This window comes from Oncorhynchus mykiss, chromosome 21, assembly GCF_013265735.2.
Source record: "Oncorhynchus mykiss isolate Arlee chromosome 21, USDA_OmykA_1.1, whole genome shotgun sequence".
NCBI classification, from domain to species: domain Eukaryota; kingdom Metazoa; phylum Chordata; class Actinopteri; order Salmoniformes; family Salmonidae; genus Oncorhynchus; species Oncorhynchus mykiss.
In genome coordinates this window covers 24761831-24787463 of record NC_048585.1, presented here as the reverse complement: position 1 = coordinate 24787463, position 25633 = coordinate 24761831, and the positions used below count along the sequence as shown (strand labels likewise).

Here is a 25633-nt window from a genome sequence, read left to right as displayed (position 1 = left end):
CCCCTGCTCAAGAAATTCCTGGTTAACGCAACTGTAGCCTACCAGGTGTGCTCTGCGCCTGCGTACTAGTCTGTGTGGCACTTTTGCTGTGACGCGACGGGCTTGCTGTCAAGAAGGAAACGGGCATCCTTCTGAAAAATCCGAAACACGGACACGAACAAAAAAAGGAGGATAAAACAGACTAAATTAGTATCAACTTCCTGATACATGTAATTCATTTCAGCGCATTCCCCCTGTATAGGTAATGTTTTTTTTCTATTCCCCTGTTTGTTTAGCTAGCTTGGAGGTACTAGCCAGCTATGTTAGCTCACGCTAGCATCTAATATGCTTGTGTAGCTAGATTGCCTTGCCAGAAGAACATTTTGACATAAATGTAATGACGGTTAAAAAATTATAATAATATATATATATAATATTTAAAAGCGGGATAACGCAGTTATTCTTCACTTCCTTATCAATTTCGCTTTCCAGTTTTCTACCCGTTCAATTGTGGTTAAAAGTTGTTAGAAAATATCTATCCACCAAGACGCAAGACTTAGAGTAACTTAGTGAGAGCTTTTAGCCTGGTTCTGACTAGACTGACAGATATACGGCGATCCAACACCTCAGCCGTCTGTTGCCGTTGCTGATGCCATATGGGCCTAGCCAATGTAAAAACAATGCTAAATTATGGAACTATCCAAATGGCATAGCTTGCTACATTTTCCAAAATGTCCATTTATCTGAGGAGAACGGCTGTGCTGAATTACATTGGCCAGAGAAGCAACCACTGATGCTTATGTATTTCACTATATTTCACTGTTTCAAGACTTGGTCATAAGCAGAGTTTATGCTATATCATTTAAAATAAATTAAATCATAGACAGGACATATGCACTTTGATATCATATCTGTGCAGGGTTTTAGAGACATTCAAACAGACATACAATAGGCCTACCTGAAAGCAACCAGATAGTGGGTTATTACTCAGAATGCATTGTGTAGACAGCTCCTCCCCTCCCTTAACCTCAGGGTCGTTCTGAACATAACAGCACCAAAACAAGCAATGTAGGCTAATGTTTGAAATGAAATGTGTTTTGCCTTTGCCCCAGGGAGAATAGCAAGCCTATCATTTGTGTTTGTGTTGCTTGCATGAGCTGGAGAGAACAGTGTTTCAAGTCTTTCTCCTTGGCTGGTCTCCACAGGGCTGATCGTAGTGGACATGGATGCCCCTCTTCCTATTTAACCAGCCCAGCCTGCCCTCTTTCACAGTGCCCCAGCCTGGATGAATGGAGATGAGACATTGTTGACCCATCAGCAGCAGTGCTTAGCATGAACATCCACACACTGGGTGATTCTCTGGGCCCTAGCCTTGCGGTGCGTATGAGCGGAGCCGCCGGTGGCTGGAGCAGTCTCTCTCTGAAGCCAGTGCCTACCGGGTGGATCCCCTCTCTGTTCCAAACCATGGTCCCTACGGGATACACCAAGCTCCAGGAAGAGCGTGGTCTGGCCATGGCCGACCTGGGGCCCAAACCTGATGGGAACGGCTACCGGCCTGACCCCCCTCACCTGGAGGTGCGCCGGCACTCGGACCGGGTAGCACGGACATCCGTTAGCCTGTCAGACGGTGGGGATGTGCGGTACTCTGAGACTGAGCCCATGCTCCCTGAGGGGACGCTCTCAGGGGAGGAGGGCGATGCAGAGGAGAAGGAGGAAGAGGAGAGTCAGAGACCCCCCACACGGAACATGCCCAAGGAGTCGCCCTTGGCCATGGCGCTGCAGATCGTGGTGCCTTTCCTGCTGGCTGGGTTCGGCACGGTGTCGGCAGGGATGGTGCTGGACATAGTACAGGTGAGACTGGTAGAGAATGGTAGAGAATAGGTCCTGTTGAGACTGGGGTGTGGACTAGTGCATGTGAAGTTCAATTAGGTAGATGAGATGGATTTGGCACAGTTTAATTCAATTAGTTTGTATTGTTTATTTATGAGTCCATTTCTTGTGTAGTCCAGAGTAAATGGCTGTAAGAGCTTTCAAGGGAGGTGATAAAGCGATATGTCTATTGATATTAAATTGTTAAAGGGATTCTCATAGCCACTCAGCCAATACTATTAGGGATAGGGTACTAGGGTACTAGGAAGAAACCTACGACTGGAAGCTATGGCAGTTTGCCTTATCTACTTCTTGATAGAACGTTTGAATTTGAATGTGAATATTTGAATGCGGACAACTTTCTAATTCAGACAAGCTGACAATGAACAAATGTAAGCTCCCATCTGCTCTATACTAGCCGGTAGCCAACAATAAACTATTAACAACAATGACATGTCTAATATTGCTGTCTTCTCTCTTTTTCTCTCTCCCTCTCCCCCTCATCCTCTCTCTCTCTCTCTCTCTCCCCCCCCCCAGCACTGGGATGCCTTTAAGTACATTACAGAGATCTTCATCCTGGTTCCGGCTCTGCTGGGCCTGAAGGGCAACCTGGAGATGACCCTCGCATCCAGACTTTCCACCGCGGTAAGACACACACACGCCGTCTTTTAAATACTTTCAAACACACTTCTGCACACAGACACCATCAATAAGTATTTGCACATTCTAGATACATACACTCACACATGCTCTTCTGCTTGCTCTACAAAACCTGTTTGAGATGTATATCAAGATGGCTTCCTGGTTTAGGAGTTATGACGTCATTAGTTTGAGGATTAAAGACCATCAGACATAGTAGTTATGTAGCATGTAGTTATGGTTATGTGGATGACGTTGGTTATACATAGTGGTAATGTCTAGTTTTACCTGAGGCCCTGCAGACTAAAGTGATGTATCATGCTTGTTGTTGTCATGCCTGGACTTGTCTTTATAGGCTTTTGTTGTGATCCTCCATAGGCCATGTCTGGTAGGCCATATATCAGGTGAAATGAGATGGTAGGGAACAGGGAGGAAAATGCTAATCTTTACTATCTTGTATAATCTATTTTGCCTGGTGCCCCTTTGAAACGTCCATGCTTCTTTACCATGTTAAGACATGGTTATAAGTTAAACTATTAGTCTGTGGAGTCGTGTCCACTGCTGTAGAATAGCCTCTCACCCCAGGATCTAAGTCTAAGGGATTTATGAGAGAAATCTGCTGAGGTAGCGGTCTGTCTAGTTCCCCATGTCATGATTTCCCAGACCCTTCCTCCTTTCCCTTCAGAGAGAAGGAAGAAGGGAGGTGGTGTTTCCACTAAAGGGATGGGCTGCAGACAGAACAGTGAACAGGCAGTTTGATGGGAAAGTTGACACTCCACCTCGATCTTAGAGCGCAAACAAGCTCAGAGCGAGAGAGATTTGAAGGAAGAGGGCAAAAGACTGAGAGAGGGGGGGCGGGAAGAGGGTTTAGAGGGATTTATAGAAAATAACTATTGTCTTGAAGGCAATAGTAGATTGGTAGACTGTTCTGTCCAGCAATAGTTTTTTAGATTCTGGCCTTTGGTTCACTCTGCCTAGTGTAAGAACTTATCATATAATTGCAAAGAAAACAACCTCACTTCACCATATTTAATCTCTTAACATATCTCACTTTCTCTCTTTTTCTATTTCTCTCTCTCTCCCGTCTCTACACTCTCTCGCACACCATTACACTCTGGTTCTCCCATCTTGCTTCCTCCCTTTTTTCCTCCCTCCCTTTCTCCCCCTATTGAAATTATCTGGGGTTTGAGAAGTTGATGAGGTGATGGGACAGAATTCTCTCTTTGTTCAGTTTGGCCCGTTCCTCCCCTGCCTCTTTCCTCACAGATACACATTCACATCATTCTGTTCGGTCTCACACAGAGAAACTCAGTGTTGTGTTTCACTTGTTCCCTCAGCTCACTCCCTGTTCACTAAACTCAAAACTGCTAAGCTCTGCATACTTTTGCTAAGAAAACAAGAACAGTCACAAACCTTCCCATCTGAAACAATGCACTCAATTGAACATTGTGTTTAGTTTAATCATATTAGTTTGTAATCTGATTAGCGGTTCCTTCAAACTGTTCAAAGTAGTTAGTTTGGGCAGGCTATTTGAGTGTGAGATTAAAGTGAATATTGAATGAGTTGACTAGCTGGTTGTGGTCTCACTGTGCAGGTGAATGTGGGGAAGATGGACTCTCCCATAGAGAAGTGGAATCTGATCATAGGAAACCTGGCGCTAAAACAGGTAAACACACACACACACGGTCTGCTCCATAGCGAGCAGCAATATTCCCAGTTTTTATTTCTTTCTACCGAGCAAATTTCAGCTCAAACTTGAACGTTGTGAAAATGTAGTGCAACTTCCAGCGCGTGTTTACTGTAAACATCTGAGGCTGTACCCGCTTTAGAGTGGCTTACCATAAAAAACTATGGAGAAAATGCATCCCATAAAATGTATCATGGAAATAGCTGTTCTATCATTCAGCCTGCAGTAGCAGGCAATGTGTGGTGTTCAGCATAGGCCTACATTCCATGAGACTTTTGAAAAAACATGCAGGGCTTGACATTAAGCTGTTTATCCACTTGTCCTTCAGACAAGGAGGTGACTGAAAATGTTGTGTTTGATACAAATTAAAATGTATTATTATTCCCATACCATTATTACACAGAATAAGACAAATTATACTACCCTCTGTCTGTTGGCTACTTAGCTTATTCAAGCCTGTCTCAAAATACAACACTGCCCCTTTAAGACAAAACAATTCCAAATGCAAACTGAGAGCTTCTTCTCAACATGACATAAAAAATGGTAAGCCTATGCAACATGAACCAATTAAAAACAGTACTGTAGCAATGAGGTTTGTGCAGTAAGCTATAGGCCCAATACATTATCACCACATATTGGCTTTACTTGAATTGCCCTGCTAATGCATTGTTGTTCGGGCCAAACATCCCTCCGCTTTCCCTTTCCTCCACTGATACTGACCAAAAAGGAGAACGTCTTCCAGCTGACAGCAAAACTCGAGTTGTTACCGCATTATTTCTGCCACATGCACACATTCATGTTGTTACTCCTATGAACAGAGAAAGTGAAATATTCCTGGATATTATAAAGACCCAAGCCGCTAACAATAATAACAATGCAAGCCTATAGATACACTTTCCTACTCATTCATTACTGCTGCAGTGCTTGTTGTAGCGCTGAGTGGAAATAGGAAGAACGTGTGTTTAATGTCTTATAAAAGTGTTGAATACAAAGTGTTGACAGTTCTGAGTAAGAACTTTATCATGAACTCACTCATAAAAACAGCAGCTCTTTGCTGTATTCGATGAGTCTCCCTGTAGTCATGGTTCACAGTATCAACTTTGCTGTAGCTTTTTTTTATGCCTGCTATGTTACTGCAGACACGGTAATTTGAGCAAACCGATTGGCCAGCAGTAGGCAGATAGTGCACTTGATTTGCTCTCTGGGCCCGCCAGACACATTAATTGGTTCAAAATGGCAACAGTTCACCTACCCGGCGCGCAAGGCAGCTGAATCAGGTGCACCTACCGCCAAACAGCCCGAGACGAAACATTTATAAAATTAGGAACACAAGGCTTTATCATTGTTATTTTTTTACAGAAAACTTTGGCGATCGACTAGGAATGCCTTGATGAACACTGAACTTCACTCAACTTTCTAGAGCAATCTCATGCTTCCCTATAAGCTAATATTTGTGCCGGGGGAGCTGCGCGCCCGTGTTCATCTTAGAGGGAACATTGGCGAGCAGTGTTGGATTTGTGCCCTTATCTCCCTATCTGCGTAGTATGTGTACTTCTGGTTAGTACTTGTGGTAATTATTGACTGAGGGACTGATAGTGTTCAAGAACAGTGTTTAATGGCCCCTTGAGGACTTGTCTTCAATGTTGATAGTGTATCATATAACAGGAGAACATTGTTAGAAAAACAGGTTTATGTTATTCCTGTTAACACTGCCCTCACACCTCTCCCTTTCTCTCATTCCCTATATTCCTTCTCCCTTTTTCATCCTCTCTCTCTCTTGCTCTGCCCCCCGCCACACTTTCCCTTTCTAGGTACAGGCTACAGTAGTTGGCTTCCTGGCAGCAGTGGCGGCAGTGGTTCTGGGTTGGATCCCAGAGGGGAAGTTCCAGATGAGTCATGCCGTGCTGCTCTGCTCTGCCAGCGTGGCCACTGCCTTCATAGCCTCTATGCTGCAGGGTACAGACACACACACACAGACAAGGACACACACATGTACTCTGATATGGAATAGGCGCAGTCAGACAGTCAGTCAAAGCCCCACACATTATCACCTACTGCTGATGGGTCTCGTGCTATATATTAGTAGCAAACACACACATGGACGGTTGAGGTATGTGCAGGCATGTCGCCCTGACCTCTGTACCGTCTGAACCCCAGGCTTCATCATGGTGGGGGTGATCGTGGGCTCCAAGAAGACGGGCATCAACCCCGACAACGTGGCTACACCCATCGCTGCCAGCTTCGGTGACCTCATCACCCTGGCCATCCTGGCCTGGATCAGCCAGGGACTCTACAACTGCCTGGGTGAGAGGAGGAGGGTTTGGACTAGATACTTCCAGATGGAAATAAGATACAAAACCAGTCAACAAGTTGTTTTACCCTCTATTGAGTTCACAATCATTCACTTCATCCTTCTGTTTGTTTTTTATTTCCCCTTGAAAAAAAGGTGAAAATGCTCAGTAAATCTGTCCAACAGTGTAAAGAAATGGTCCGTTTGGAATCAGACTGCATCTTTCAACCACTAGATGGCACTCTTACGCTGTTATTTTGTCTTTACTGGTAATTCATCAGAACAGACTATCTTTCTCTCTCTCTTTTCTCCCTCTCTCCTTCTCACACTCCATAGTCCATATTTAATATGTGCCATGCCCAGCCTCACACGCGCTTCCTCGCGTTACATTACTCAACACAGAGTGGACCAGCAAGCGTTTCCTTTGGAAAGTGTATTTTACTAACCTTGACGTGTCTGAGCCCTATGAAACAAGCATTCATCACCAGACCAGAGACTCAAAATCTATGAAAGGCTACAGTAAAACCTCTGAGATAATTTAATAGAAGAGTTCATACCAGCTCAGTAAATCTGTCTGGCCTTGCCTGGTGGTGTAGGACAGGTTGTGTTCCAAACGGCACTCTATTCCCTATGGGCCCTGGTCAAAAGTAGTGCACTACGTAGAGAATAGGGTGCCATTTGGGATGTTGCCACAGAGGACAGTGTCTCTGTTGTAAGGGCCAGCCGTGTCCGTCCCGTCCGCAGTATTCTGCCTAATTGGACTAATGTGCAGTTTACTCACAGTTAAAGTTAGTCATTTTAGCCTGATGGTGTACAGAGATATCCAGGAGACTGTATATTTTCCCAAGGCCACGTGCCACGGTTGACTACTGCAAACATTTATTTTAAGACCTAAAGCTGAAACGTGGCAAGGGAATAGTGAACCACAGTGACACCCAGAGTCAAGCCTAAACCCAGGGACTGGTCGGTATACCTGTGTCATCATGACTGGGACTATTACCCAATTCTACCCATTGTGACTACATAGAGCTCCCTTCTCTGGGTTTTATATCTATGTCTTCAGGGGGTTGATGATGAAGGCCATTAAGTGTGTGGAATATGAGCATGGTGAGATGAACATCTGGTAAGGAGAAGGGGATGATGGAGTTACATATCTCACTACTAGGCACTAAGCAGGTGTTTTCCCCTTCTCTATTCTCCAACATCACTCTGATTTAGTGCTGTAATAATCATTAGAGTTTGGCCAAAGAGGAAGTGTGTGTGCGCATGCAAATTTCTGTATAAAGTAGACCCCTCCAAGGAGAGTGTCTTGATAGTGAGTGATGTGTTAGATATGTCCTGTTCTGTAGCTACTGTACTGAGTCACAAATACAGCACTTCTTTGGTTTGTAATGAATCTCTGTTGTTTTATTGCTCCCTGCTCTGTGTCACGCTGTCTTTCCTGGGGAGAGGAGGGACAGTATGTTCCCCCCTGCTCTGTCAATCCTCATGCAGCTGAAGCTGATAAATGGTGTTTGTTGTTTTGTTGTTGTAACTCTCACCAGAAGGTTCACTCTGGGGATTACATCTGTTTTGAATTCTCAATTTTCCTCTGTTTCTCTGTCTCCTTTAATGTACATATCTACCTTTGCACATTTTATCTGGTACTGCTACTCCCTGTATATATGCTTGTGTGTTATTTATTTTTTAAATGTACACCATTTTTCTCCCCAATTTTGATCTTACCCAGGTATTTTATTCCTTTTGTGTTTTAACATTTTGCGTCATTGGGAAAGGTTCTTAAGCAAGCTTTTCACTGTAAAGTCTGAACCAGTTGTTTTCGGCACGTGATAAATACAATTTGATTTATCGTTCTCTCGCTCTGTTTGTCTCTGTGTAGACTCTCACCCGTACGTGTCGTCCCTGGTGTGTGCCTTCTTCCTGTCTCTGACTCCAGTGTGGATGGTGATCTCCTCCAAACACCCGGCCAGCCGCACCCTGCTCTACTCCGGCTGGGAGCCTGTCATCACTGCCATGGTTATCAGCAGGTGTGTGGATGCACTCACTCACTGTCATAGAGAAATAGCAACAGACAATTGTACATTCACATGATGAAAATAATAGCACATTTTTAGTGTGAATGTTCTGTGCTCTGCAGTATCGGAGGACTCATCTTGGACAAAACCGTGTCTGACCCGAACCTGGCTGGCATTGTGGTGTACACCCCTGTCATTAACGGTGAGACGCAACATCACTGACTGATTAGACACTCTGTGTGGGTTTACAATGTGACTGACACACTGTGTGGGTTTACAATGTGACTGACACACTGTGTGGGTTTACAATGTGACTGACACACTGTGTGGGTTTACAATGTGACTGACACTCTGTGTGGGTTTACAATGTGACTGACACACTGTGTGGGTTTACAATGTGACTGACACTCTGTGTGGGTTTACAATGTGACTGACACTCTGTGTGGGTTTACAATGTGACTGACACTGTGTGGGTTTACAATGTGACTGACACACTGTGTGGGTTTACAATGTGACTGACACTGTGTGGGTTTACAATGTGACTGACACACTGTGGGTTTACAATGTGACTGACACTCTGTGTGGGTTTACAATGTGACTGACACTCTGTGTGGGTTTACAATGTGACTGACACTGTGTGGGTTTACAATGTGACTGACACACTGTGGGTTTACAATGTGACTGACACTGTGTGGGTTTACAATGTGACTGACACACTGTGGGTTTACAATGTGACTGACACTCTGTGTGGGTTTACAATGTGACTGACACTGTGTGGGTTTACAATGTGACTGACACACTGTGTGGGTTTACAATGTGACTGACACACTGTGTGGGTTTACAATGTGACTGACACTGTGTGGGTTTACAATGTGACTGACACACTGTGTGGGTTTACAATGTGACTGACACTGTGTGGGTTTACAATGTGACTGACACACTGTGGGTTTACAATGTGACTGACACTCTGTGTGGGTTTACAATGTGACTGACACTGTGTGGGTTTACAATGTGACTGACACACTGTGTGGGTTTACAATGTGACTGACACACTGTGTGGGTTTACAATGTGACTGACACACTGTGTGGGTTTACAATGTGACTGACACACTGTGTGGGTTTACAATGTGACTGACACACTGTGTGGGTTTACAATGTGACTGACACACTGTGTGGGTTTACAATGTGACTGACACTGTGTGGGTTTACAATGTGACTGACACTCTGTGTGGGTTTACAATGTGACTGACACTGTGTGGGTTTACAATGTGACTGACACTGTGTGGGTTTACAATGTGACTGACACTGTGTGGGTTTACAATGTGACTGACACACTGTGTGGGTTTACAATGTGACTGACACTCTGTGTGGGTTTACAATGTGACTGACACTCTGTGTGGGTTTACAATGTGACTGACACACTGTGTGGGTTTACAATGTGACTGACACACTGTGTGGGTTTACAATGTGACTGACACTCTGTGTGGGTTTACAATGTGACTGACACTGTGTGGGTTTACAATGTGACTGACACACTGTGTGGGTTTACAATGTGACTGACACACTGTGTGGGTTTACAATGTGACTGACACACTGTGTGGGTTTACAATGTGACTGACACACTGTGTGGGTTTACAATGTGACTGACACTCTGTGTGGGTTTACAATGTGACTGACACACTGTGTGGGTTTACAATGTGACTGACACACTGTGTGGGTTTACAATGTGACTGACACACTGTGTGGGTTTACAATGTGACTGACACACTGTGTGGGTTTACAATGTGACTGACACTCTGTGTGGGTTTACAATGTGACTGACACTGTGTGGGTTTACAATGTGACTGACACACTGTGTGGGTTTACAATGTGACTGACACACTGTGTGGGTTTACAATGTGACTGACACACTGTGTGGGTTTACAATGTGACTGACACACTGTGTGGGTTTACAATGTGACTGACACACTGTGTGGGTTTACAATGTGACTGACACTCTGTGTGGGTTTACAATGTGACTGACACACTGTGTGGGTTTACAATGTGACTGACACACTGTGTGGGTTTACAATGTGACTGACACTCTGTGTGGGTTTACAATGTGACTGACACTGTGTGGGTTTACAATGTGACTGACACACTGTGTGGGTTTACAATGTGACTGACACACTGTGTGGGTTTACAATGTGACTGACACTCTGTGTGGGTTTACAATGTGACTGACACTCTGTGTGGGTTTACAATGTGACTGACACTCTGTGTGGGTTTACAATGTGACTGACACTGTGTGGGTTTACAATGTGACTGACACTCTGTGTGGGTTTACAATGTGACTGACACACTGTGTGGGTTTACAATGTGACTGACACACTGTGTGGGTTTACAATGTGACTGACACTCTGTGTGGGTTTACAATGTGACTGACACTGTGTGGGTTTACAATGTGACTGACACACTGTGTGGGTTTACAATGTGACTGACACTGTGTGGGTTTACAATGTGACTGACACACTGTGTGGGTTTACAATGTGACTGACACACTGTGTGGGTTTACAATGTGACTGACACACTGTGTGGGTTTACAATGTGACTGACACACTGTGTGGGTTTACAATGTGACTGACACACTGTGTGGGTTTACAATGTGACTGACACTGTGTGGGTTTACAATGTGACTGACACTGTGTGGGTTTACAATGTGACTGACACACTGTGTGGGTTTACAATGTGACTGACACACTGTGTGGGTTTACAATGTGACTGACACACTGTGTGGGTTTACAATGTGACTGACACTGTGTGGGTTTACAATGTGACTGACACTGTGTGGGTTTACAATGTGACTGACACTGTGTGGGTTTACAATGTGACTGACACACTGTGTGGGTTTACAATGTGACTGACACACTGTGTGGGTTTACAATGTGACTGACACACTGTGTGGGTTTACAATGTGACTGACACACTGTGTGGGTTTACAATGTGACTGACACTGTGTGGGTTTACAATGTGTCTGACACTGTGTGGGTTTACAATGTGACTGACACACTGTGTGGGTTTACAATGTGACTGACACACTGTGTGGGTTTACAATGTGACTGACACACTGTGTGGGTTTACAATGTGACTGACACTGTGTGGGTTTACAATGTGACTGACACTGTGTGGGTTTACAATGTGTCTGACACACTGTGTGGGTTTACAATGTGACTGACACACTGTGTGGGTTTACAATGTGACTGACACACTGTGTGGGTTTACAATGTGACTGACACTGTGTGGGTTTACAATGTGTCTTACAATGTGCACCAATTTTAATGAATTTACATTCAAACTTTGTAGTTAGAAAAATAGTGCGTAATGTACTAAACACAAACGTCTGTCTCTATCACTGCTACTGTCAACCTCCTCCCATCCTTACCGGGGGACCGTTGCCAAGGCTGTTGCTGGCATTTCGACAACCGGAGATCAGCTTTTAATTAAACATTGTTAATGAGAGACATTTAACTCAATGGAAGGAGACTGTGTGCCTCTAATCTATGTTACTGCTGAGATGTCTACAAATCAGGAAATGTCTGGGTGATCTGGGAAGTGTGTGTGTGTGTGTGTGTGTGTGTGTGTGTGTGTGTGTGTGTGTGTGTGTGTGTGTGGAACACACAGACAAATGACTGGGGCTGGAAAAGGGAGGTTTCCTCACCAACCCTGTAACTATCTGTGATTTACAACACATAGAGGTGGTTACTATCGTATAGGGAGGAGATGACTAGGCTGAGCTTTTCACTCTGAACATGCACAGTTCCTCTCTTCAAAACTAGACACAGAATATAAGAGCAGATGAGTGAAGCTGGTAAAGGAGAGGAATTGGGGGAATGGGAGAGAGAAAGGAGACTGGAATGGGAGAAATGAAAATAGGGAGATGAGACGAGGAGAGGCATGCAGACAGTCTGTTGTCCCAGAGCTACTCCGATGAGGCGGGATATAGTGGGAGAAGGGACCCCCCTGTGGTCTACCCTCACCCCACCCCCCCCTCCCTCTGTCAGACCCAGTGACCCAAATTACAGCAGCTAGCCCCCCTGCTGAGATGGAACCACCATACTCCCCAGACCTCTGGATGAGAGGGATTGAGTGGTGGACTGGAGATGGTAGAGAAGTGCAGTGAAAGTGAGGGATGTTGCGGAATGAGAAGCGGTAGGGGGGTGATTAGGCAGGGACGAGTGTGAGGGATGGAAGGGGGGGGGGGCAGCATTCTATTTAGCCGCACCACGGAGTAGGTAAATGTCAGTGGAGAGGCAGCAAAGATTGGATTAAGTGGCCATAATCTCTGGGCAGCAGGGGTGTCTGTTCTCATTTAGGCCTGCCTGATAAGGATAACAAGCACAGGAAGGGAGATGAGCCCAGCTACCACAAAATATACCCCTCTCCAAAACACAACCCTTTTGGTACTGTGCCTCTTTGGGTACACTTTGGAATGCCCAAGCTCCCTTTCTGTCTCACTGACCACAGCCTCTCATCTCCTCCTCTACTTTCTGTCAGTGTTGTCTCTCATACACTATTTTGGGTTGGAGTGGTTGTCTGGTCTGCCCACCTGGAAGCTGTGAGTGTTTCTACATGAGCCGTGCTGAGTGGCTAGACTACTCTGAGTCACCTGTGTGTGTGTGTGTGGATATAAATTGCCTTGTCCTGCTGTTCTCATGAGCAATGTTCCTCTGCTTGATACAAATTACAATCTATATGACGAAGCTGAGCAGTATTAGATGGGGCACGCTGTCAGTCTTTTTATTTTTTTCCTCTTTCTCCCCCCTTTCTCCTTATCTCTTTCCCCCTACTTTTCCTGTCTTTGTCTATCCCCACCTCTCGTTTTTTTTTCTCTCGCTCTCTCTTTCTCTCTGTAATGCAGTTTTCCCACACAGTAATATGTATTAATTATGTCTCCGACAGTGGCGATGCATCACTGCTGTCTCATGCTCCTTCTGGTTGAGAAGGCTGCATTCCAAACCAAAACTCACACCCTTCCCACTGTCCTAATGGATCTAGAAGGACGTAATATGACAGAAACTACAGTACATCCCTGCTCTTTGGAGGGAGAGGTTGCGTTACCTCAGATCTGTGACTGGAAGGCATCAACTGTTTAGGGAAGGATACAAATCTGGGTCCTCGCATTTCTCTCACCCTCGCTTCTGCTCTATACTCAGCCGCCTCCAGTCAGCTCCAGCCCTAAGCCTGCCTGTTCTGTCTGTTCTCCAGGTATTGGGGGGAACCTGGTAGCCATCCAGTCTAGCCGTATCTCCACTCACCTCCATTTCCACAGTGCTCCTGGGGAGGTACCAGAGGAAGCCAAAGGCTGCTACTACCCCTGCCGCACCTTCTATGGCACAGGTAAAGTGCCTAACCAATACTCAAACTGTGGAAATGTGATCTGTTTTAAACGGGGCATCCTACAGGACAGGTTGCTTAGCATAGAGAGATTTCTCATCCCTCTCGCTGTGATTTTAATGCATAAATTGTACAGTAGGTGCTGCAGAAGGTACTATGTTAAGTCACTACCCCATAATTTAGGCTGACAGATACACAGGTTAGGAACCGTCTTAGCATCTGTTTATTGTTAGACTCAGTTGCACAGTTCCAACTCCTCTCATGTCCTCTCTCTCAGGAGCCAATCACCGTTCGGCCCAGGTGCTGCTCCTATTGGTGCTCCCGGGTCACCTGATCTTCTTGTACACCATCCACCTGATGAAAAGCGGCCACACCACCCTGACGCCTATCTTCATGACCGTCTACCTGGCTGCCGCCCTATTACAGGTCAGTGGTGTGTGTGTGTGTGATGGGGATAGTTCCTTTGCAAACTATCCATAGTCTGCAAATTCCTTTTCCAAATGTGACCTTCATCTGAGCTTGAAATTTCCCTGGCTGACATGACTTTTTATTAAAAGCAGATATTTTGCGAGACACCGCTATTATTGTGACGCTATCACAAGCAAGCTGCGTTCAGAGACCGTCTTTCACTCAGCTTTCATAACACTTCAACATAAATGAACCACGCATAATGAACGTCAGCTTGAGATGAGTGCTCCTTCCTAAGTGACATTTGAAGAAAAATCAGGTGCGGCAGGAAGCCTAGCGGTTAAGAACGTTGGGCCAGTAACTAGAAAGGTGGCTGGTTTGAATCCCCAAGCCCGACTAGGTGAAAAATCTGTCGACATGCCCTTGCGCAGGGTACTTAACTGTAATTGCTCCTGTAGATCGCTCTGGGCAAGAGCGTTTGCTAAATGACTAAAATGTAAATGTAGAAATGTGTGTATCCTAAGCATTCCTAGAGTTCTGTGGTTTTATTCCTGAAGACGTCTGACTTGTGTGTTTTACCGCTTTGATGGCATTCGGATCGATTTATGGAAGCAAAGACTCATAATGTGAATTGGTGCTTTTACTATAGGTGTGCCATGGCATGCCACGACTGTCTGGAATGTGTGGTATTTTCTAGGTGTGCATTTGCTCTCCACCTCTATCTTCTTTTAAAGTGGTTTATTGTACACAGCAAGGCCTAACTGCCATCCTGGAAGTCTTGATTCCGTGGAACTTAGCTTTGATAGTCTGGGGTCAATGTTTACTCGCTACAACTGGTCTTTATAGGAAGGAAGACATATGTTAGTTGCCATTTCTCTTCAACTTCACTAGTGAGCCTTTAAACTGAAGAGGGGGAGAAAAATCATATATCATAAGGTACTATGAGCAGGAGGGTATCTGATTATTATTATTTTTTTAACTAGGCAAGTTAGTTAAAACCTGTTTGGGATAGGGGGCAGTATTTTCACGTCCGGATGAAAACCGTGCCCAAAGTAAACTGCCTGTTACTCAGGCCCAGAAGCTAGGATATGCATGTTATTAGTAGATTTGGATAGAAAACACTCTGAAGAAAAGGTCGACCAATTATGATTTTTCAATGCCAATACCGATTTATTGGAGGACCAAAAAATCCAATACCGATTAATTGGCCGATTTCTTTCTCTTTTTTTGTATTTTTTTTTTTTGTAGTAATGACAATTACAATACTGAATGAACACTTTTAACTTAATATAATACATCAATAAAATCAATGTAGCCTCAAATAAATAATGAAACCTGTTCAATTTGGTTTAAATAATGCAAAAACAAAGTGTTGGAGAAGAAAGTAAAAGTGCAATATGTGCTATGTAAGAAAGCTAACGTTTAAGTTCCTTGTTCAGAACATGAGAACATATGAAAGCTGGTGGTTCCTTTTAACATGAGTCTTCAATATTCTCAGGTAAGAAGTTTTAGGTTGTAGTTATTATAGGACTATTTCCCTCTATACCATTTGCATTTCATTAACCTTTGAATATTGGATGTTCTTATAGGCACTTTAGTATTGCCAGTGTAACAGTATAGCTTCCGTCCCTCTCCTCGCTCCTCCCTGGGCTCGAACCAGGAGCACAACGACAACAGCCACTCTCGAAGCAGCGTTATCCATGCAGAGCATGGGGAACAACCACTCCAAAGCTCAGAGCGAGTGACGTTTGAAACGCTATTAGCCCGCGCTAACTAGCTAGCCATTTCACATCGTTTACACCAGCCTCATCTCGGGAGTTGATAGGCTTGAAGTCATAAACAGCGCAATGCTTGAAGCATAACGAAGAGCTGCTGGCAAAACGCACGAAAGTGCTGTTTGAATGAATGTTTACGCGCCTGCTTCTGCCTACCACCGCTCATTCAGATACTTAGATGCTTGTATGCTCATTCAGATTATATGCAACGCAGGACACGCTAGATAATATCTAGTAATATCATCATCCATGTGTAGTGAATAGGATTGATTGTTTTTTTATAAGATAAGTTTAATGCTAGCTAGCAACTTACCTTGGCTTACTACATTCGCGTAACAGGCAGTCTCCTTGTGGAGTGCAATGAGAGCGAGGCAGGTCGTTATTGCGTTGGACTAGTTAACTGTAAGGCTGCAAGACTGGATCCCCCGAGCCGACAAGGTGTAAATCTATCGTTCTGCCCCTGAACAAGGCAGTTAACCACTGTTCCTAGGCCGTCATTGAAAATAAGAATGTGTTCTTAACTGACTTGCCTAGTTAAATAAAGTTTTAAATAAAGGTGTGAAAAAAAATCGGTGTCCAAAAATACAGATTTCCGATTGTTATGAAAACTTGAAATCGGCCCTAATTAATCAGCCATTCCGATTAATCGGTCGACCTCTACTCTGAATGATGTCTGAGTATAACAGAACTTATTTGGCAGGCGGAACCCCGAGGACAAACCATCCAGGAAAACAAATGTTTTGGTCACTCTCTTTTCAATGGGTTTTCATTGGGAATCTAGAATTCTAAGGCAGTTGCTTGCAGTTCCTATCGCTTCCACTGGATGTCAAGTCTTTAGAAATTGGTTGATGGTTTTCCTTTGTGTAATGAAGAAGTAGCCCTGTTCAGAACGAGGGTCGAGTGAAGTGTACTGTTTGATAGAGGTTTGTGACCTGAAAAGCACGCTCCACTTTGTTTTCCTCCGATATTGAACGTAGTTTATCCCGTCTTAAATTTTATCGATTATTTACATTGAATACCTAAAGTTCTATTAGGAAAGTTGTTTGGACAAAGAATACAGGTAACTTATGAGATATTTTGTAGTCATGTTGTGCGAGTTGGAACCGGTGTTTTTCTGGATCAAACGTGCCAAATAAATTGACATTTTAGATATATAACAACGGAAATAATCGAACAAAAGGACCAGTTGTGATGTTTATGGGACACATTGGAGCGCCAACAAAAGAAGATCTTCAAAGGTAAGGCATGAATTATATCTTTATTTCTGAGTTTCGTGTCGCGCCTGGCGGGTTGTCTTTGTTTGATGGGGTGCTATCCTCAGATAATAGTATGGTTTGCTTTCACCGTGTCAATTCTGCACTGAGACAGACCACAAGACTCATGACACTGTCCCTCTAGAGGAAGAGCGTGGAGAGAGGAAGGCTCAGCTTAGGAAGACTGAGGCAGAAGTGCAGCAGATGATCCAGGAGAGACTGCAGAAGGTTCAAGAGATCAAACACTCAGTAGATCTCAGCAAGAGACAGGCAGAGAGAGAGATATCAGACAGTGTACAGGTCTTCACTGCTCTGGTGTGCTCCATTGAGAGAAGCCAGGCTGAGGTGATTGAGGAGAAGCTGAAAGCAGCAGAGAGGCAGGCTGAAGGGCTCATTAAAGAGCTGGAGCAGGAAATCACTGAGCTACAGAGGAGAAGCACTGAGGTGGAGCAGCTCTCCCACACTGAGGACCACCTCCATGTCCTCCAGAGCTTCCCATCCCTGTGCACCCCTCCACCCATCAATAACTGGTCTGAGATCAGTGTTAATAGTCATCTGGGTGTGGGGACTGTGAAGAGAGCTGTATCTCAACTGGAGGAGACACTGAATAAACAGATGGAGAAGCTGCCTGAAGTCAAACTGAAGAGGATTCAGCAGTATGCAGTGGATGTGACTCTGGATCCTGATACAAGATTGGCACATCCCTACCTCATCATGGCTGAGGATAGAAAACAAGTAAAACATGGAGATACAAAACAGGATCTCCCCGACAACCCAGAGAGGTTCAATCTTGATGTCTATGTATTGGGAAAGGAGGGCTTCTCCTCAGGTAGATTTGAATATGAGGTGATGGTTAAAGGAAAGACTAAGTGGGATTTAGGAGTGGCCAGAGAGTCCATCAACAGGAAGGGGGATATCACACTGAGTGCTGAGAATGGATACTGGGCTCTGTGGCTGAAAAATGGAGAATACGACGCTCTTGCTAAACCCAGTGTCCTGCTCTCCCTGAGAGAGAAGCCCCAGAAGGTGGGGGTGTTTGTTGATTATGTGGATCGTCAGGTCTCCTTTTATGATGTGGAGGCCAGGTCTCTACTCTCACTGGCTGCACCTTCACTGATAAACTCTATCCATTTTTCTGCCCGTCTTAATGATGATGGTGAAAACTCTACCCCTCTGATCATTTCTCCTGTCAATGACACCGACTGAGTTTAACCTTAAAGTATAGTTGATGGGCATTCTTTGGAGGAGACTGCAGTGTCATATGAATGTCACAAATGGTTGTTTATGTCCTTATACTCCTTAATGATATCTAGTCTCTCTCTGTCATTGTTATAAAAAATCAAAGCAGTAAATGTATCCCCACTGCCAAAACGTTGTAATAAAAAATTCCTTAATAAAATGCATATAGAAAAGGGTTTTTAGGGCATTTATTTTCCGCATTTACATGTAATGCCATAGCCACTCTCTTTCACAGGGGACAATGAGGAATTCTCTCTTTCTCTCAATGCTATTTATAGGAATGATATACTTCTCCTTTAAAGTAGCTTGAATCAGGGGAACTTGATACTTAGTCTGGGGTTGTGGTCTCCCATTGGGCTAGTGGTAAGTCGTCGCATTGCTTTCCATGTCTTTACTACTTCATCCAGTAACTTGTGTCCGAGGTGGGATAGTGCCTTTGTTTCAAAAGGGAGAGGTTTGCCGTGGTTGTCCTGGGAGAGGACTTGAAACAAGGTGCATAGGCATGCTTCCCAAAGGAGGGGGTTGCAACTATCCACCTCATTTTCAAACATTGCTATGGGCACAGCTAAACAACGGAAGTGATAAATTCGACTTCTTCTGCTACTTCCCTACTGCAGTGCAGCAGTGGCAACCTCTGTGGGTGACTATTGGCAGATTAAATTATTTTAAGGAGTCAATTTAGAGCGTAAAAGTCAAGTAAGCCTAAACTAGTATAAGTGTAATGTCATATTTATTTAATTCACATTCGCTAACATTAGCTAGGCCTACTAGTTCTGTTGCGATAACGTTAGTTGTGTCAGAGTTAAGGGCCATCATAACTATGGTCTACACCTACAGTGCATTCGGAAAGTATTCAACCCCTTTTATTCTTCCATATTTTGTTACATTACAGCCTTATTCTTAAATAGATTAAATTCCCTCATCAATCTACACACAATACCCCATAAACCTAAATATCACATTTACATAAGTATTCAGACCCTTTACTCAGTACTTCGTTGAAGCACCTTTGGCAGCGATTACAGCCTCAAGTCTTCTTGGGTATTACGCTCCAAGCTTGGCACACCTGTATTTGGGGAGTTTCTCCCAGTCTTCTCTGCAGATACTCTCAAGCTCTGTCAGATTGGATGGGGAGCGTCACTGCGTAGCTATTTTCAGTTCTCTCTGGAGATGTTTGATCTGGTTCAAGTCTGGGATCTGGCGGGGCCACTCAAGGACATTCAGAGACTTGTCCCGAAGCCACTCCTGCTTTGTCTTGGCTGTGTGCTTAGGGTCGTTGTCCTGTTGGAAGGTGAACCTTCACCCCAGTCTGAGATCCCGAGTGCTCTTGGGCAGGTTTTCATCAACGATCTCTCTGTACTTTGCTCCGTTCATCTTTCCCTCGATTCTGACTAGTCTCCCAGTCCCTGCCACCGTTAAATATCCACACAACATGATGCTGCCACCACCATGCTTCACCGTAGGGATGGTGCCAGGTTTTCTCCAGACGTGATGCTTGGCATTCAGGTGAAGGAGTTCAATCTTGGTTTCATCAGACCAGAGAATCTTGTTTCTCATGGTCTGAGGGTCTTTAGGTGTCTTTTGGCAAACTCCAAGCAGGCTGTCACGTGCCTTTGGCCAGACGGAAGCCACTCCTCAGTTAATCTACCATTAAGGCCTGCTTGGTAGAGTGCTGCAGAGATGGTTGTCTTCTGGAAGGTTCTCCCATCTCCATAGAGGAACTCTAGAGCTCTGTCAGTGACCCTCTGGTTCTTGGTCACCTCCTTGACCAAGGCCCTTCTCTACTGATTGCTCAGTTTGGCCAGGAGGCCAGCTCTAGGAAGAGTCTTGGTGGTTCCAAACTTCTTCCATTGAAGAATGATAGAGTACTGTGTTCTTGTGGACCTTCAATTCAGCAGACATTTTTTGGCACCCTTACCCAGGTCTGTGGACAATTCCCTCAACCTCATGGCCTTGTTTTTGCTCTGACATGCACTGACAACTCTGGGAGCTTATATAGACAGGTGTGTGCCTTTCCAAACTATGTCCAATCAATTGAATTTACCATAGGTGGACTCCAATCAAGTTATATAAACATCTCAGGGATGATCCATGGAAAGAGGATACACCTGAGCTCAATTTCGAGTCTCATAGCAAAGGGTCTGAATACTTTTGTAAAGGTATTTCTGTTTTTTATTTGTAATAGATTTGCTAAAAATTTCTGGACTTTCTTTGTCATTATGGGGTGTTGTGTGTGTGTGTGTGTGTGTGTGTGTAGATTGCTGAAGAAAATGTTTTATTTAGTCATTTTTAGAAAAAGCCTGTAACGTAACAAAATGTGGAAAAAGTCAGTCTGAATACTTTCCTAAGGCACTGTATAAAATGTTGGTGACCATCCACACTAGAGGAAAGATTATTGTTCTACAGTCCTACATCTGTCAATCAACTGATCAATGCATCCTACTGCATGCTGCATATTAATAAGGTGATAACTCAAGCCCATTCAGTGCTTTCAGGGTGTGTTCATCGTCATAGTGACAACTGAAAATAATGTCAATGTACATGTAGGCCTAATAACAAAAATTGTATGTACAGTTCCTTCAGAAAGTATGATCTTTTCTCCCTTGACTTTTTCAATAATAATAGTTCAATAATAGTGGTTAACGTTATATTTTTTTTTTGTGTGACTACCCCGTCTACCACACATACAATTATCTGTATGGTCCCTCAATCGAGTACAAAGACCTGGGACGTCTTTCAATGCTTCGAAAAGAAAGACCATACAGGAAGGGGGAAAAAAAGAAGCAGATGCTGATTTCCTTTCAGCATAGTGAAGTTATTAATTAGGCTTTTGATGGAGTATCACTACACCAGGTGGCGTGTATTCATGGACACCAAGGGAAGCCAGGCTTCCCCCAAAAATTTACCAATAAAATTATTTTTTGTCTTTGTGCATCATTTTTCTTCAATTCGTAAGAGGCTGAATGTATCTCACCAGAGAAAGCATCTGAGCGAGCAAAACAGTGCCCCTCTGTCTTTGTATGTGTAGGCCATCTATCTGATACTGTCGGGTCCAAAAGAGTATGACATTGTTGCCGCATTGAATAAAAGGGAAGCCAGCGAGCATTTGGCCTCCCTTGATGATGTAAATCAATAACAATAATAGCCCATCAGAGTTGAGCTAAACTGAGTGAGCTCAACTGTGAATGGTCCTGGTGCGCCAAAAAAAGGGAAGCCAGTTTGGATTTGGCTTCATTCCAATCACATCGAGAGCATACGTCATTGACCAAAACTCATTGTGCAGCTAGTTGTCTTGTTGTCCTCCAGTGGCTAGCTAGCTAAAATTGTCCCTTTCCTAAATTAGCCATGGATGGGGATAGGGATTTGGACTTGTGGTTTTAGTTTATTCTCCGTACTGGCCAATAATTATAAAGGCGATTCAGATCCAACCATAAATTCATACATTGTGCCCCTGGCATGCGAGGATGAAAGATTAATATGTTTATTTTTTTCTTTACTTAACTAAGCAAGTTGATTCTTATTTACAATGTCTACATGTACAGTTGAAGTCGGAAGTTTACATACACCTTAGCCAAATACATTTAATCCTAGCAAAAATTCCCTGTCGTGGGTCAGTTAGGATCACCACTTTATTTTAAGAATGTGAAATGTCAGAATAATAATAGTGATTTATTTCAGCTTTTATTTCTTTCATCACATTCCCAGTGGGTCAGAAGTTTACATACACTCAATTAGTATTTGGTAGCATTGCCTTTAAATTGTTTAACTTGGTTCAAACATTTCAGATAGCCTTCCACAAGCTTCCCACAATAAGTTGGGTGAATTTTGGCCCAATCCTCCTGACAGCTGGTGTAACAGTTGGGTTTGTAGGCCTCCTTGCTCACACATGCCTTTTCAGTTCTGCCCACAGATTTGATTGTGGTCAGGGCTTTGTGATGGCCACTCCAATACCTTGACTTTGTTGTCCTTAAGCCATTTTGTCACAATTTTGGAAGTATGCGTGAGGTCATTGTCCATTTGGAAGACCCATTTGCGACCAAGCTTTAACTTCCTGACTGATGTCTTGAGATGTTGCTTCAATATATCCACATAATTTTCCTACCTCATGATGCCATCTATTTTGTGAAGTGCACCAGTCCCTCCTGCAGCAAAGCAGGATTTTACGAAGAATAATGGGCTGATATTGTACAATCCAATTGGCAAAGCTCTTATAAACTTACCCCAAAGACTGACAGCTGTAATCACAGCCGGAGGTGCTTCTACAAAGTATTTACTCAGGGGTGTGAATACTTATATAAATGAGATTTCTGTACTTAATTTTCAATAAATTAGCTACATTTTTCTAAAAACATGTTTTCACTTTGTCGTTATGGGGTATTGTGTGTAGATGGGTGAGAGATTTAATCAATTTTGAATTCAGGCTGTAACAACAAAATGTGTAATAAGTCAAGGGGTTTGAATACTTTCTCAAGGCACTGTAATCTGTGAAAAGTTGACTAGCTTCCTTGCCAGTCTAGGCTACTTCCAGACACAAGACCTTGTTAGACTGTTTTCAAGCTATCTAAAACAGTGAGTGACTATAGCTTTGTACTGTTTCGACAGTGTGAAAGTACAAACACTTCCCACGTTCCAACACACACAAACATATACAGGGCAGACACCTAAAGCATGCCTCTAAAGCACACCTCGTTCAGTCGTCATTCCTAATGAGGAGAATTGAAACCGAGGCTAAATGGTTCCGTATGGCTCAGCTGGTAGAGCATGGTGCTTGCAACGCCAGGGTAATGGGTTCCATGTTCAGCCCCCTTTAACCTCAGACTCAGATTGTCATACATTACAGGAAGCTAAATGAAATGACACAAATTCATATTTTTTATATTTAATGGCCTTTTTCTGTCACTCTTATTAGGAAAAAAAAGTGTTAATGTAATGTCCAATTAAATAAGAACAGTTTGATTAAATCGTTCCTAAATAAAATGTTTATAGAAGAGGCTTTTTTATTTTATTTACTTAGACTACAAGGGTCTAGTGTCCTATTGCTAAGACAGGATGAAACATCTCTTGCGTTGTTTTCCAGGTCTTTACTACTTCACCCTGTAGCTCTGGTGTCAGATGGGATTAACTAGGGCCGATTTTCAAGTTTTCATAACAATCGTAAATCTGTATTTTTGGACAGCGATTTTTGTGCATTCGCAAAAAAAGACTGTCGTCGCTCCAACGTGTACCTAACCATAAACATCAATGCCTTTCTTAAAATCAATACACAAGTATATGTTTTTAAACCTGCATATTTAGTTAATATTGCCTGCTAACATTCATTTATTTTAACTAGGTAAATTGTGTCACTTCTCTTGCAACAGAGTTAGGGTATATGCAACAGTTTGGGCCGCCTGGCTCATTGCGAACTAATTTGCCAGAATTTTACGTAATTATGACATAACATTGAAGGTTGTACAATGTAACAGCAATATTTAGACTTAGGGATGCCACCCGTTAGATAAAATACAGAACGGTTCCGTATTTCACTGAAAAAATAAACGTTTTGTTTTCGAAATTACATTTTCCGGATTCGACCATATTAATGACCAAAGGCTCATATTTCTGTGTGTTATTATGTTACAAATAAGTCTATGATTTGATAGAGCAGTCTGACTGAGCGATGGTAGGCAGCAGCAGGCTCGTAAGCATTCATTCAAACAGCACTTTTGTGCGTTTTGCCAGCAGCTCTTTGCAATGCTTCAAGCATTGAGCTGTTTATGACTTCAAGACTATCAACTCCCGAGATTAGGCTGGTGTAACCGATGTGAAATGGCTAGCTAGTTAGCGGGGTGCGTGCTAATAGCATTTCAACCGTCACTCGCTCTGAGACTTGGAGTAGTTGTTCCCCTTGCACTGCAAGGGCCGCATATTTTGTGGCGCGATGGGTAACAATGCTTCGAGGGTGGCTGTTGTCGATGTGTTCCTGGTTCGAGCCCAGGTAGGGGCGAGGAGATGGACGGAAGCTATACTGTTACACTGGCAATCCTGAAGTGCCTATAAGAACATCCAATAGTCAAAGTTATATGAAATACAAATGGTATAGAGAGAAATAGTCCTATAAATACTATATTAACTACAACCTAAAACCTCTTACCTTGGAATATTGAAGTATCATGTTAAAAGGAACCACCAGCTTTCATATGTTCTGAGCAAGGAACCTAAACATTAGCTTTTTTTACATGGCACATATTGCACTTTTACTTTCTTCTCCAACACTTTGTTTTTGCATTATTTAAACCAAATTGAACGTGTTTCATTATTTATTTGAGGCTAAATAGATTTTTATTGATGTATTATATTAGGTTAAAATAAGTGTTCATTCAGTATTGTTGTAATTGTCATTTTTAAATATATTTTTAAAAATCGTCCAATTTTAATTGTTATCTGCTTTTTTTGGTCATCCAATAATCAGTATCGTTATCGGCGTTGAAAAATCATAATCGGTCAACCTCAAATTTTTATACGACCCTATGCAGATGTGATGTTAATTCCACACCTGTGTGGATGCACCTGCTTTCAATATACTATGTATCCCTCATTTACTTAAGTGTTTCCTTTTATTTTGGCAGTTACTTGCATGTTCCTTTTGAGAGCAGCCATAAGCAGACAGACCGGCAAAGAGGGGGGCTATTGACATCTCTATGCTGAAGTAAAAGTAAAGTGGAGATACTTCTGTCAGACACAACTAAACTTTCCAGTTCTTCAGAAATCTCTTTACAACTACGCAGTGTCTTTTATTCCTGTGGTTCTCTAAGGGCAGTAAGAACAGCATCAACACCAACAGATACTCAATGTTTTACAAGATCTATTGAACTTTGCTATGAACATGGCTTCTCCTGTTTTCTTATATTTGGTTGGTTAAAGCCTTTTTATAACTGTAATGGTCAACCTTTAGAGAATTAGTTTATATTTTTCCCTGTCTGTCTGGATGTGTTCACTGAGCCAGTCTATTCCATGTGGACACAACTTCTGCAAGGCCTGTATCAGAGGATGCTGGGATACCAATGGCCTGAACCAGTGTCATTTATGTAAGGATAAGTTCTACAGAGAACCTGAGCTTCCTGTCA

General features: G+C 43.3%; 1 protein-coding gene across 2 annotated transcripts in view; it reads left to right on the top strand.

The window, feature by feature from the left end:
• Nucleotides 1-16: 16 nt before the first annotated feature.
• slc41a2b (solute carrier family 41 member 2b) overlaps nt 17-25633 on the top strand; it is a 32667-nt gene continuing 7050 nt past the window's right edge. The window contains exons 1-10 of one of the 2 annotated variants that reach the window (XM_036957405.1): nt 17-241; nt 1252-1830; nt 2386-2493; nt 4082-4153; nt 5986-6130; nt 6332-6478; nt 8344-8491; nt 8602-8681; nt 13724-13855; nt 14130-14278. In XM_036957405.1, coding sequence (XP_036813300.1) covers nt 1312-1830; nt 2386-2493; nt 4082-4153; nt 5986-6130; nt 6332-6478; nt 8344-8491; nt 8602-8681; nt 13724-13855; nt 14130-14278 — 1500 coding nt within the window. In that variant the 5' untranslated portion in view covers nt 17-241; nt 1252-1311. Of the gene's footprint in view, nt 242-1184; nt 1831-2385; nt 2494-4081; nt 4154-5985; nt 6131-6331; nt 6479-8343; nt 8492-8601; nt 8682-13723; nt 13856-14129; nt 14279-25633 lie in introns of both variants that reach the window. The other variant, XM_036957403.1, reaches the window with a different exon arrangement.